At 39.4% G+C, this 13229-nt stretch overlaps 1 protein-coding gene across 5 annotated transcripts in view; it reads left to right on the plus strand.

Moving 5' to 3' along the window:
• Nucleotides 1–13229, plus strand: part of MUSK (muscle associated receptor tyrosine kinase) — a 91944-nt gene that overhangs the window by 64804 nt on the left and 13911 nt on the right. For all 5 annotated transcript variants that reach the window (XM_019946372.3, XM_019946375.3, XM_019946373.3 and 2 more), the window contains one exon: nt 8096–8102. In XM_019946372.3, the coding sequence (XP_019801931.1) occupies nt 8096–8102 (7 nt within the window). The remainder of the gene's footprint in view (nt 1–8095; nt 8103–13229) is intronic.

The raw sequence follows: 13229 nt of genomic DNA on the forward strand, positions 1-13229 counted from the left end.
GTCTGGAAGGTCTGAACAACAACAGTAACAATTGGTAAAGAGAGAACAGGGGAGATGTGTGAAACCTATCAGGAGAGAAACGATAGGATTTGAAAGTGTTTGAATGCGGTAGAAGGAGTTCAGATGTGTCTGAGATTTTGAGGAAAGCATCTAGGACAAATAATAACAGATAAAAGAACATGAGGAGGTTCAAGAGATAATAAAACAATTACATTTTTGATGCTTTTTAATTACTTGGAATGATTCTCACTATCTTATGTTCTATTTGATATTTGATCAAGACCCAGTGTTAAATACATAAATATATATTTATATAACCTATATCTATATATTTACAAAGTGTGTGTATGTGTGTTTGTGTGTGCAGAGAGAAGGAGAAACATTTACGTATGAATTCTCAAATCCAAGAAAATAGACTGATCTAATCTAGCTTAGATTAGAATCACCTCCACTGGCTAGAAGAGAAAAATTAAGTTGCTAATCTGAAGAGAGTCTCATTTCAGGTAATTATTCAGTCATTCAAAGATCAATTTCCTGCCACGTTTCTTCCTCCCCTTTCTCCTTGTATCTCTTCCCTACGTGGAAAGAGAGAAGGAGTCTTGGATTTATGCAGTGGTGTCCTCTGGATCCGCCCTGGTATTTGGTAAAGTCTACAGCTAGAGAACTAGTGATCTCATCTCTTGGCTTGGTTGGGACCCAGAGGACCTCCCTGTCTGGCTCAGCCCCACTGAGGCTCTTCCTGTAGCAGCACAACCCTCTACATCTCAGTCAAATCCTTCATCGAGCCCCTCTCTAGAGTCTACTCTGCAACATCTGCACATAGGTCACCCTGGCTCTCCCTATGATACCAGATATACTAAAACTCCAAGTCACTTCCTTCCTTATCCCTCATGCAGCCTGAAGCAACTTCTGGATCACTTTCATGTTACACAAAATCCAAAAAAGATTCACACCTACCAACTCAGTTCTGCTGTCTACCCAACCATGTCATGCTACCATTTTTACACTAATATGGCCATCCTATGTCAGGGTAAGAGGTCCCTAAAAGGTTCTCTGCTTTTAGAGTCCCAAATAAGAAGTAGGAAAAACTCCCTCTGCTTTGGCTTTTTCCTTAATTTATCAATATACCTCTCTTCTAGGATTTTGGTCCAGAGAAAGGAATCTATAAAATGTGAATCTGAATTCTTAATTCCCTTACCTTCCACCTTTCTGCAACATACCAAGCTGAAGGAACTGGTCAGGGGCTCCCTCTTTAGTGCGGTAACCTTCAGAGCCCACCCATCATAAGTACAAAGACAGGTGTGAAGGCAGTGCTATGATCAATAAAAAGAAGAACCTGATAAAATGGGTTTATCTCCCCCCACCCCGCACAAAGACAGATCCATCACATGACATGATCTCCAAGATGCTGAAAGGACTATAGAGCATAATTACCACCATAGTGTATATGGCAACATCACCCCTTTCATCCCAGTCCTAGTCCAAATGAGAACCTGATCCAACACCGTTAAGAAACAGAATATACCAACAGAGGAAGCTGTAATCCTAAAGAAAATGATGGTATCTTCTGGTGGTAAAAAGAGCCTTAAAGTGTGGACAGGCAGCATAGAAAGGTAGTGTCCCAGAATGCGGGGAGAAGTCATTAATGTTGAGAATAGACCAGAGTGAGAATGAGGGCAAAGAGCAAAGGCAGCCTGGGGGAAAATAGCAGGAGAATTTGCATGGGGAAAGGAATGGTGGGAGCAATGCGTGAGTTGGCACATAGCAGCAGAGAGGACTGGAAGCTTGCCGCAGCAGAGGTGAACGCAGATAGGGAGCAGTGACCCCAGTAGGGGCAATAGTCATGTAGACTGAAACCAGTAATGACTTGACTTTAGCCAATGGGCCTGTAGGTAATGTATTTGAATAATGAATGTGAATCCATCTGCACATAGAAACAAAGTTACTAAAATGAGTAGAGGGACTCCCTCACGTAGCTAATTCATAAAAAGCTGCAAGGCCCTTTTGTTCATCCCCTGATCTGTTTTTCCTGTTGGATCCCATTTACTATGAGACCTGAAGCTCCCCTACTTTTCCTAAAATTTCCTCAGGCAGATTTAATGAGGGTGTCTCATGAGTGCATTGGAATAAGACCTCTGAACCCCATGAGACACCTGCCATTTTTCTTCCTCTCCTTAAGCCGTTCTTTTCAGTCAAAGCTGCTAGATGCCTCATAAAAGTCTCCCTGCCATCACTGAGGAAACTGTCGTACTTCCCAACTCTGGGGTGCTCCCTGAACCAATATTCCATGGAAGTGAGGCCACTCTGGTGAAAAAGGGATTCATGGAACCACTTTAATTCAGAATCATTTCAAAGCACGGTCTTATGTTCTCCAGATCTCTCAGAGCTTGGTTGTGACATTCGCTCTCTCCACTTCTGCTTTAGGCATCTCTCTCCATTGGCCTCTGATGGGGCTGGCCAGAGGTCCAGAGCCCGGTGCCTCCCCTGGACATTTTGGCAATGCTTCCTTACCCCAAATTCTCCTTTCTCTCATTTCAGCCATCCCCATCCTCCCCTAGTGTTCTGTAGTCAACAGTCCCCTTTGTCACATTCTCTGTGTTTCACTTTGAAGATTTCACTCCATCTGTTTATTTACTCAACCCAGCAGGAAAACTGGAAATAGAAAAATCTGGTCTAGTGCTTAGGATTATGTCTATTGATATTGCTAGTGTCTGAAAGACAACAACAACAAAAAGTAAAGATCAGCCTTCATTTTCCCAAAACTCTTCCATGTGTATGCCCAGATTCATGTGTATTATTTGAGAAATGTGATATACTTCTTTCTGACTCATTTACATTTGCTGTTAGTCATCAAAAGGAGCCAGAAAAACTTTTGGAACCTCTCCCTATGAACCAGGAAGTTCCATTTCCCCTCCAGTCACAACCTCAAAAGGCTCAAGTTGCAATTTAAACTCAGCAGGATGCTGGGTTATTGGCAAGATGCCTTCTCTTTGTCATCAGCCTTGTGACAGAGACCAGCAAGACACCTCATGCTCCCTGTAATGAGCATAGTCCTGGAAGAGCCAAAGGCCATCAAAATAGACACAGGTATTAAATCTACCAAACATTTAAAGAAGAATTAACACCAATTCTTATTACCCTGATACCAATGCCAGGTAAGGGCACTACAAGAAAACTAAAGGCCAATTTCCCTGATGAACATAAATGCAAAAATTCTCAACAAAATTCTAGCAAACCAAATTCAACAGCACATTAAAAGAATCACACACCATGATCAAGTGGGATTTCTCTCTGAGATGTAAGGATGGTTCAACATATACAAATCAATTAGTGTCATACACCACATTAATAGAATGAAGGATAAAAATTACATGATCCTCTCAATAGATGCAGAAAAAGTATTTGACAAAATTCAACATACATTCATAATAAAAACTCTCAGCAAATTAAGGAACATACCTCACAATAAGGAACATACCTCACAATATAAGGAACATATAAGGAACATACCTCACAATAAGGGCCACATATGACAAACCCACAGCCAACATCATACTCAATGGCAAGAGGTTAAACACTTTTCCTCTAAGATCAGGCAAATGACAAGAGTGCCCATTCTCACCATTTCTATTCAACATAGTACTGGAAGTCCTGGCCCAAGCAATCAGGCAATAAAAAGAAATAAAAGGTATCCAAATTGGAAAGGAAGAAGTAAAATTCTCCTTGTTTGCAGATGATACAATCTTATATATAGAAAATCCTAAAGACTCCACCAAAATCTGTTAGAACTAATCAATGAATTAAGTTCCACATACAAAATTGACATACAGAAATCAGTTTTTTAAAAATACACTAACAACAAAACATCTGAAGAAGAAGAAAACTGTCCCATTTACAATAGCACCAAAAACAACAAAATACTTAGGAATAGGTTTAACCTAGGAAGAGAAAGATCTGTATGCTGAAAATTACAAGACATTGATAAGAGAAATTGAAGACACAGATAAATGGAAGATATCCTGTGTTCATGGATCAGAAGAATTTATATTGTTAAAATGTCCACAGCACCCAAAGCTATTTGTGGATTTCATATACTCCTATTAAAACTCCTGTGGCATTTTTCACAGAAATAGAACAAACAATTCAAAAACTTGTATGGAAGCACAAAAGAGTCCCGATAACCAAGCAACCCTGAGAAAGAAGAACAAAGCTGGAGGCATCACACGTCCTGATTTCAAGCTATATTACAAAGCTATAGTAATCAAATCAGTATGGGACTGGCATAAAAACAGATGCCTAGACAAATGGAACTGAATCAAGAGCCCAGAAGTAAACCCACACATATATGGTCAGTTAATTTATGACAAGGGAGCCAAGAATATACAACGGGGAAAAGACAGTCTTTTCCATAAATGGTGTTGGGAAAACTGGATAACCACATGCAAAAGAATGAAACTGGACCTCTATCTTACAACACTCACAAAAATTAACCTGAAGTGAATTAAAGACTTAAACACATGACCTGAAACCATAAAACTCCTAGAAGAAAAAATAGACAGTAAGTTCCTTGACATCAGTCTTGGTGATGATTTTTTTGGATATGATACCAAAAGCATAAGCAACAAAAGTAAAAATAAACAAGAGGGACTACGCCAAACTAAAAAGCTTCTGTACAGCAAAGGAAACCATCAACAAAACTAAAAAGCAACTTATAGAATGGGAGAAAATATTTGCTAATTATATATAAGGGGTTAATATCCAAAATATATAAAGAGCACATACAACAGCAAAAAAACCAAACAATCTAATTTAAAAATGGACAAAGTATATGAATAGACATTTTTCCAAAGAGGACATACAGATGGCAAACAGGTACATGAAAAGGTGTTCAACATCACTATTCATCAGGGAAGTGCAAATCAAAACCGCAATGAACTATCACTTCATACCTACTAAGATGGTTATCATCAACAAAGTAAGAGTTAGCAAGTATTGGCGAGAAAGGAACCCTGACCCACTGTTGGTGGAATTGTAAATTGGTTCAGCCACTATAGAAAACAGTATGGAGCTTCTGAAAAAAATTAAAAATAGAACTACCATATGATCCAGCAAACCCACTTCTGGATATATATCCAAAGGAAATGAAAACAGGATATCAAAGAGGTATCTGCACTTTCATGTTCATTGCAGCATTATTCACAGTAGCCAAGATACGGAAACAACTTAAGTGTCTGTCAACAGAAAAACAGATAAAGAAGATGCGGTATATACATATAATGGAATATTATTCAGCCATGATAAAGAAAGAGATTTGGTCATTTGTGACAACATGGATGAAACTTGAGGGCATTGTGCTAAGTGAAATAAGTCAGTCAGAGAAAGACAAATACTGTATGATATCACTTATATGTGGAATCTGAAAAAGTCTAACTCATAGAAACAGAGTACAGTAGTGGATACCAGGGGCAGTGGGGTCGGGGAAAAGGGGAGACATTGGTCAAATGGTACAAACTTCCAGTTATAAGATGAATAAGTTCTGGAAATCTAATGTGCATCATTGGTGATTATAGTTAATACTGTATTATATACTTGAAAGTTGCCAAGAGAGTTGCATTATGTAACTGTAGCAAATCAACACCTTGTCCACCTTAAACTTACACAATGTTGAATGTCACTTATATCTTAATAAAGCTAGGAAAAACAGACACAGGGATCCAGTAGAGGAAAATCCATGTTTGTATTTCCCATTCTCAATGGCATTAATAGGTCCTTCACGAAATACTGAGGTCCAGAGTTCTTTTCTGCTTACTCAGTCTGAGGGTACAGGAATGAGTCTGTGGTCACATCCCTCCTCTAACATAAGCCACTCCTCATTTTACCAACACCCCCACTGTCTGCAATGCCCCTTCTCTGGATTGACCTCAGAGTCTGGGGATTCTGGTCACTAAATTTAAAGCTCAAATGAAAATATGTAGCATAACCAAAGCTGGGCAGTAGGGAGAAATCCGATATGTTAGTATTGGAGTTCCCCACCCTCCCAAAATTGGCCACGTATTTTTATTTTTTTAATTTTTATTGAAATATCATTGATTTACACTGTTGTATTCGCTTCCACTGTATAGCAAAGTGATTCAGTTATATATATTCTTTTCTATTATAGGTTATTACAAGATATTGAGTATTGTTCCCTGTTCTATACAGTAGGTCCTTGTTGGTCATCTATTTTATATATAGTAGTGTGTATATGTTAATCCCAAACTCCTAAATTATCCCTCCCCCCCTTTCCCCTTTGGTAACCATAAGTTTGTTTTCTATGTCTGTGAGTCTATTTCTGCTTTGTAAGTAAGTTCATTAGCATCATAGTTTAGATTCCACCTATAAGTGATATCATATGATATTTGTCTTCGTCTGACTTACTTCACTTAGTATGATAATCTCTAGGTCCATCCATGTTGCTGCAAAATGGCATTATTTCATTTTTTTAATGGCCGAGTAATATTCCATTGTGTATACATACCACATCTTTATTCATTCATCTCATATTTTTATTTTCTATATTTTGTGTTGATGTTTCACATTATTACAGAAAAAAATTAGAACTTTGGACTCTTATTTTGTAATCGATATAGCTGATTGAACGTACTACCATGTTTCACACTCTCTCTCATGTCTCATAGTCACACTCCCGTGTCCCCCGCAATGTTCCCCCCAGTTGTGAGACGTGGGGTGATGTAGCAGGGGCACACGACTCCCTCTATCACCCAGTGTTTCAGCCATGATAGGTAGAAGTGTTCTTACCAACAAAACAGGCCCCGTCCCTTGGCATTTCATGGTGGCTTCATCTGGTTTCCAATGGATTAAAGGTGTTTGTTTTTGTTTTTAATAAAAGGGAAAGGAATAAATGACTAACAGCCAGTGGCCACACTAAATTGCTACCAGCTGTTCTGCAGCTAGGCTCAAGAGGTAAGCATTCTTTCTACAATCAGGCAGCTTTTTTATATTAGATTGGCTGCCCGTTTTAGAAGAGAGACAACATTTTATTGGCTTTTCCAGATAATGGAAAAGATACTACAAATATTGATGGCTGTTGGAAGCTTTTGAAATTTTTAAAAATCTAGTTTTGAGATAAAAGCACTTGTTTATAATCGGAGGCTCTTGGACCCCTTCCCTGCTCCCCACTCTCTCCGCCCCCGCAAAAATGAAAATGTGACTGGAGAAATTTCTGTACGAAACACATGGAAGCCTAGTGAATCATCCTTTGATTCTCTTAATATTCTTGAAAAGACTGAGCACCCTTAAACGACCTTGATTTTTTTTTTTCCTCACTTGTCCTTGAAATCGAAGCCTAGCTAAGCTGAGTATCTCTTCCCAAGTTCTACGGCTGGATTCTTTGGGTCTGGTTGACCTCCACGGTATTGAATCCTCTCTTTTACATCTTAAATTGAGGGCTCTTTCATATACATAACCTTGGACTTTTCACGTTTCAACAGGTTTCCCTGCTCAGCTGCTGTTAGATTCTGCCTTTACCCATTCCAAATTATATACCTCTTTCTCTGTAAGAATTTCCTCCTGTTTCTTCCATCTGTTCTCTCCAGAAAATGTGGGGCCCCTTGTTAAAAAATTATTAAGTGTTTCAAGATGATAACCGCAGAACATTCAATGAAGCATGGGGCCCTTCTGAGTGTGGGACGCTGTGTGACCACGTGAAGCCAGTGGGTCTGTAAGAATCACAGCTCCGCCACCCTCTTCCTGTTCAACCTCCACTTCTTGCTTTCTTGATGCAAAGTCCTTGGGTGGCCAACAGAGGGAAATTCTGACCTATGATACTGCCTGGGCGAACGAGGCCACGGTTGACTCAGCTTGAAAGGAAGAATTCAGTTCCTGGAGACATTTAATATTTTCTTACTCTCCTTCTCCAAATCTGCCTGTTAATGCAGGATCTGGCCTCCTAGCAGAAGCAGGGAACTTTTCAGAAACTTAGAGATTAGAAGAATGAAAATTATCTGTTACGAATCTTGAGATGAAAATGTACTAACTTTTGTTTCTTTTCCCCTTTAATTTGATTTCCTGTGGAAACTTCCTTTCCTGTTACTAGAATGGAGGTGAGATATTATTGTTATACCAATGTTTTGTTTCGCTTTGTTTGACATGCCATTTATTGAGTATCTATTATTCGTTGAGTACTGTAATCTTTCAGAAAACTTCTAATTTCTAATCCTTTTAATACTCTCACAAAATGATGATGAAGATGAAGATAGGCAACATCTGTTGAATACTTACTATGTATCAGGCACTGTGCTAAGAGCTTTACATGCATTTTAAAAATTTATCCTCAGGACATGAAATAGATGCTAGTGTTATCCCTATTGTACAGAAAAGAAACAAAGAGACATACTTTGAACTGGAGAGTACACATGACTTACACAGTTAGTATATGATAGGCTTGGAAAAGAGACACAGAACTGACTCCCAAACCCTCCCTCATAGCTTTATCCTGCAGATAAGAAAGTAACACCATGTAATATAACACTGTGAAACCTACAGCATTTTATTTGCATAAAATTGCCTTTCATAAAAACTCTATGATGTGTAAGATTTCATCTAATTTTACAAATGATGAAACTGAGATTTAGAATGGTTCATTACTACTAATAACAGCAGTTAAGTTTTGCAGGACATTTTTGAGTACCACTGTTCTCATATTAATGTTTCAGCAACTTTATGGGGCAAAAGCTATCATCCCTCTTTCTTTATATGAGGAACCTGAGGCACAAGAGTTGTCCAGACCACATAGCTAACTACAAAGCCTCAATCTGTGCTCAGACAGACAGACTCAAGAACACAGATTCATACCTATGTTGCTAATCCAGGTAGCACAGCAACTGAGCAGGACCTGCAACTCAAGCCATTGATTCTAATTCCATGGAATGAAATAATTCATTGCATAAGAACATTTAGTTTGTTCTCAATCTTTTCCCAATTCATATAGCTTTGATGCATTTGTTTACCTAATAAATAGGTATTGAGAAAGAGTCCTGACCTGAAGGATTCTACAGAGAAGCTGAATATCTACTGAAGGGATATACAACATAAACACGGGAAAAGGTAAATTAAAATGCAGGCCAACCACAGAAGAGATGCCATCTTTCATTCATACACCTCTTTCATTCAGCACACCTGTCTTCCCTGTGCATCTTTAAAACACTCTATTCCTGGCACTACATTGGGAAGTGATAAAACAAAACAAATTGTACATATTCCCTGCACCCAAGGAATTTACATTTTATTAGGGGACCGACACACACACACACACACACACACACACACACACACATACACACACTAGTTCCAAGGTAACATAATAATGGAATCATGCACAAATTCTAAGGGCTCAAGAACAGAAATAAATCATTCACATGCAACTAAATGCAAATGAAAATAATTTAAACTGATTATGGTCAAATAAATGCTAACTAATGAAAATTCCATACCATCTTTCACTTGTGATAACACAAGCACTCTTGGTTTTCTGCAAAGGGCTAGATAGCAAGTATATGGCTTTCTGGGCCGTACGGTCTCTGTTGCAACTGCTCAGCTCTGCTATTGCAGCACAAAAGGAGCCACAGACAGTTTGTAAGTGGATGAACTTGGCTCTGTTCCAATAAAATTGTACTTCTAGCCACTGAAATTTGAATTTCATATCATTTTCACTTCTCCTTTTGGTTTTTTTCAACCATCTAAAAATGCAAACACCATTCTTAGCTCACAGGTGGTATAAAAATAGGCAGTAGGCCAAATTTGACTTGTGGGTTCTATTTGCCGATCCCCGTCATAGAGATTGAATCATATACAAAGACACTAGGCATGAAAGGATAAAAAGAATTCCAGTTTGCTTTGGAAGTTTACAGTGGCGTAGGGCCCTGGCCATCACATTTGTTGGGAAAGTACAATGGGAACCTGGCAGTTGCTGTATAAGGAAGAAGATGTGCCGCTATCAGGGGAGAGGTCCCGTTCTCACGTGTGCCAGCCCTAGGGAGGGCAGGAAAAGAAGGTGTGGAGTTTCCGCTGGGGTAGTGGGGTTGTCCCAACCAACCATGCCATGGCTGGTCATCTGGATGTGCCCTTGGACAACGTGTTCAAAGGGAAGAGATGTTGCCCTCATAGAAACTGGAAGATCACATTTTAAAACAGTGGACCCTTGAACAATTCAGGGGTTAGGGGCACCAACCAGCACGCCCTATAACTTTAGAGTTGGCTCTCTGTCTATGTGGTTCCTCCATATCCACGTTCTGCATCCTTGGATTCAACCAACTACGGATGGGACGGTGTAGGACTGTAGTATTTATTGAAAAAAAAAACTGGGCATAAGTGGACCCGTACAATTCAAACCCACGTTGTTCAAGGGTCAACTGTATTCTACTGAACGGGATTCATACATGTTAAAGCAAAGAGAAAATAAAAGCAAAAGGTGTTGTGAGAATCCTTTAAATATTCCATCTGACCAAGGAGAGCTGCCTGCTATAAAATAAGTTAGAAGGGGGACGTGGGATCAGATATCAGTTGTTGCCTCCAAAAAGAGAAACTGTTCAGAAAGAGAGGTCAGCCAGGTTCAGTCTGTCAGGAGACAAGAGAGGGACTGGCTCCATGTGCAATATTAACTAGAATTTTTGGAGGTAGTCCAGCAGATCATTCCAAAACAACCAGCATTCTGTGAACAGATCCCTGTGACCTCTGCCCCACTGTTCAAACGAGGAACAGGACCAGCTGCCTCTGCTGTTGCTCCATCCACAGTCCCAAACTCTGCATGTGGAGAAATACGACTTCAGCTGGACAGAAAGGGCACTCATCACTTGCAAAAGACAGAAGACACCAATGGAAATTTTTTGCATTCATCTTGTTCCCTGGGTTTTGCTGTGACCTCCTTAAATTTTTTAAGTGATAGGGTTAGAAGGATGAGGGAAAAAATGGCCCCATTGGCCTCCATATCTTGCCTCTGAAATTTGATCACTGCATAAAATTTGAGGTTTATAAGTCAGCAAAACAGGGGAGGAAATTGTTCCAACTCTGACTGAAACTGTGACTGGGCAGTCTCTTTATATATGTATTATGTATGTGTGTGTAGGGAAATTAAAATACAGGCCACCCGCAGAAGACATGCCATCTTTCATTCGCACACTGTTCAGCACATGTGTCCTCCCTATGTATTTTAAAACACTCACTCTATTCCTGTATATATATATTTGGTACTATATATCCCTTACCTTGTGGGGCTAATCCGAGCAAAGATATACTACCAAAGCTAAGTGTTTAATGCTCCCAGAACATCACAGAGACAGAGAAAATTAATAAGAACCATATACTTTGTATCTGTATGGTTTTTCTCAGCATGCAAAGGGTTTTCACAGGCTAGTTATCTTCAAGCTGGTAGGAAGACAAATCAAAATTAAAACCAAGATCTTCTCATTTCTATTCAAAACCTATTCTGCTTTTTCTTTTCTTTTGCATTATATAGCTAATGTTCAAAAATCAGTGAGGACTCCGTACTATTAATTCACATTGAGGTTGTTCTAAAGATTTTCCCAAGGGCTTTTTAAAAGAGAAGCAGCAGAAACTCAGAAAAAAAGAATTTTTTTTTTTAAGAATTGGTTCTTAATTATTAATAATCCTTATCTCTGAGGCTATTTTCATTTTTTCTTTTGTGTAATTTTTCTTAGTTTCCAATGTTTTCTTTTAAATGTTTTTTGCTTATGTAATTAAAGAAAAAAACATGAGTTTTTTAAATTAAAAATATTCATGGAGGGCTTCCCTGGTGGCGCAGTGGTTAAGAATCCGCCTGCCAATGCAGGGTACAGGGGTTCGAGCCCTGGTCCGGGAAGATCCCACATGCCGCGGAGCAACTAAGCCCGTGTGCCACAACTACTGAGCCTGTGCTCTAGAGCCTGCGTGCCACAACTACTGAAGCCTGTGTGCCTGGAGCCCGTGCTCCGCAACAAGAGAAGCCACCGCCATGAGAAGCCCGCGCACCACGACGAAGAGTAGCCCCGCTCGCTGCAACCAGAGGACAGTGCGCAGCAACGAAGACCCAATGCAGCCAAAAATAAATAAATAAATTTATATAAAAAAATATATATATATTCATGGAAAAATAAAGAAGTGTCATTCAATAGTTAGCACGTGACCGTGCAACATGGATGAATCATTCTCAGCTCAGAGACACTAGGAGAAATATTCAACTTTTACATGATATAGTTTTTTATAAATTTATGTATTTATTATTTATATTTGGCTGTGTTGGGTCTTCGTCGCTGCGCGGGCTTTCTCTAGTTGCGGCGAGCGGGGGCTACTCTTCGTTGCGGTACGCGGGCTTCTCATTGCCGCGGCTTCTCTCGTTGCAGAGCATGGGCACTAGGCACACGGGCTTCACTAGTTGTGGCTCACGGGTTCTAGAGCACAGGCTCAGTAATTGTGGTGCATGGGCTTAGTTGCTCCGCGGCATGTGGGATCTTCCCGGACCAGGGCTTGAACCCGTGTCCCCTGCACTGGCAGGTGGATTCTCAACCACTGCGCCACCAGGGAAGTCCCCATAGTTTTTTTCTAAGTGAAAAGAGTCACACCTGCTCTTATCCATCCTATCTTTTTATGGAAGGATTATCAATATGTGTGACCATTTTGTAAGCCAGTTTGGGGTATTTCTAATTGTTAGGTATTATTATTCAGTTTCTTAAAGCATAGTATCCTTGCTTCTCTAGAACTTTCTTAGTGTCAGCATACCCTGAGTTCCCTCAGAGGTTGAGTCATGAGCTATTTCTCTGGGTGTTTTCTCAACCCTATAGGGCCCAAGTTTTCATGGAAGTTTTGCGTTTTCTTATTCAAGGCGTTCATTAAAAAAATCCCCAATGAATTACAGGTAATGCAATAAAATTCATGTTGACTAATTAGTAGAATGCTAGTATGAATTAGAGAATGATTCTATGTTACAAAACATCATTTTAAAATACAGTATTTCACGGAAGTTCATTGTTTTACCTGAATGAGTTGTATCTCATTTAATAGATTTGCTTCAAAGACCAGTCAATGATGTTTCTAATCACCTTTTCAAATTCAAATGGGGTCTGTTAGCAACTTAAACAATCCCCACAAATTCCAATTTGTTTAATTTTCTTTCCTTGAAATCCTTTATATAAAGATAATAAAATGCTAAATTCCAACAGATGTACAAATCTAAATGA

This window comes from Tursiops truncatus, chromosome 6 (assembly GCF_011762595.2).
Source record: "Tursiops truncatus isolate mTurTru1 chromosome 6, mTurTru1.mat.Y, whole genome shotgun sequence".
In the NCBI taxonomy this organism is placed as follows: Eukaryota; Metazoa; Chordata; class Mammalia; order Artiodactyla; family Delphinidae; genus Tursiops; species Tursiops truncatus.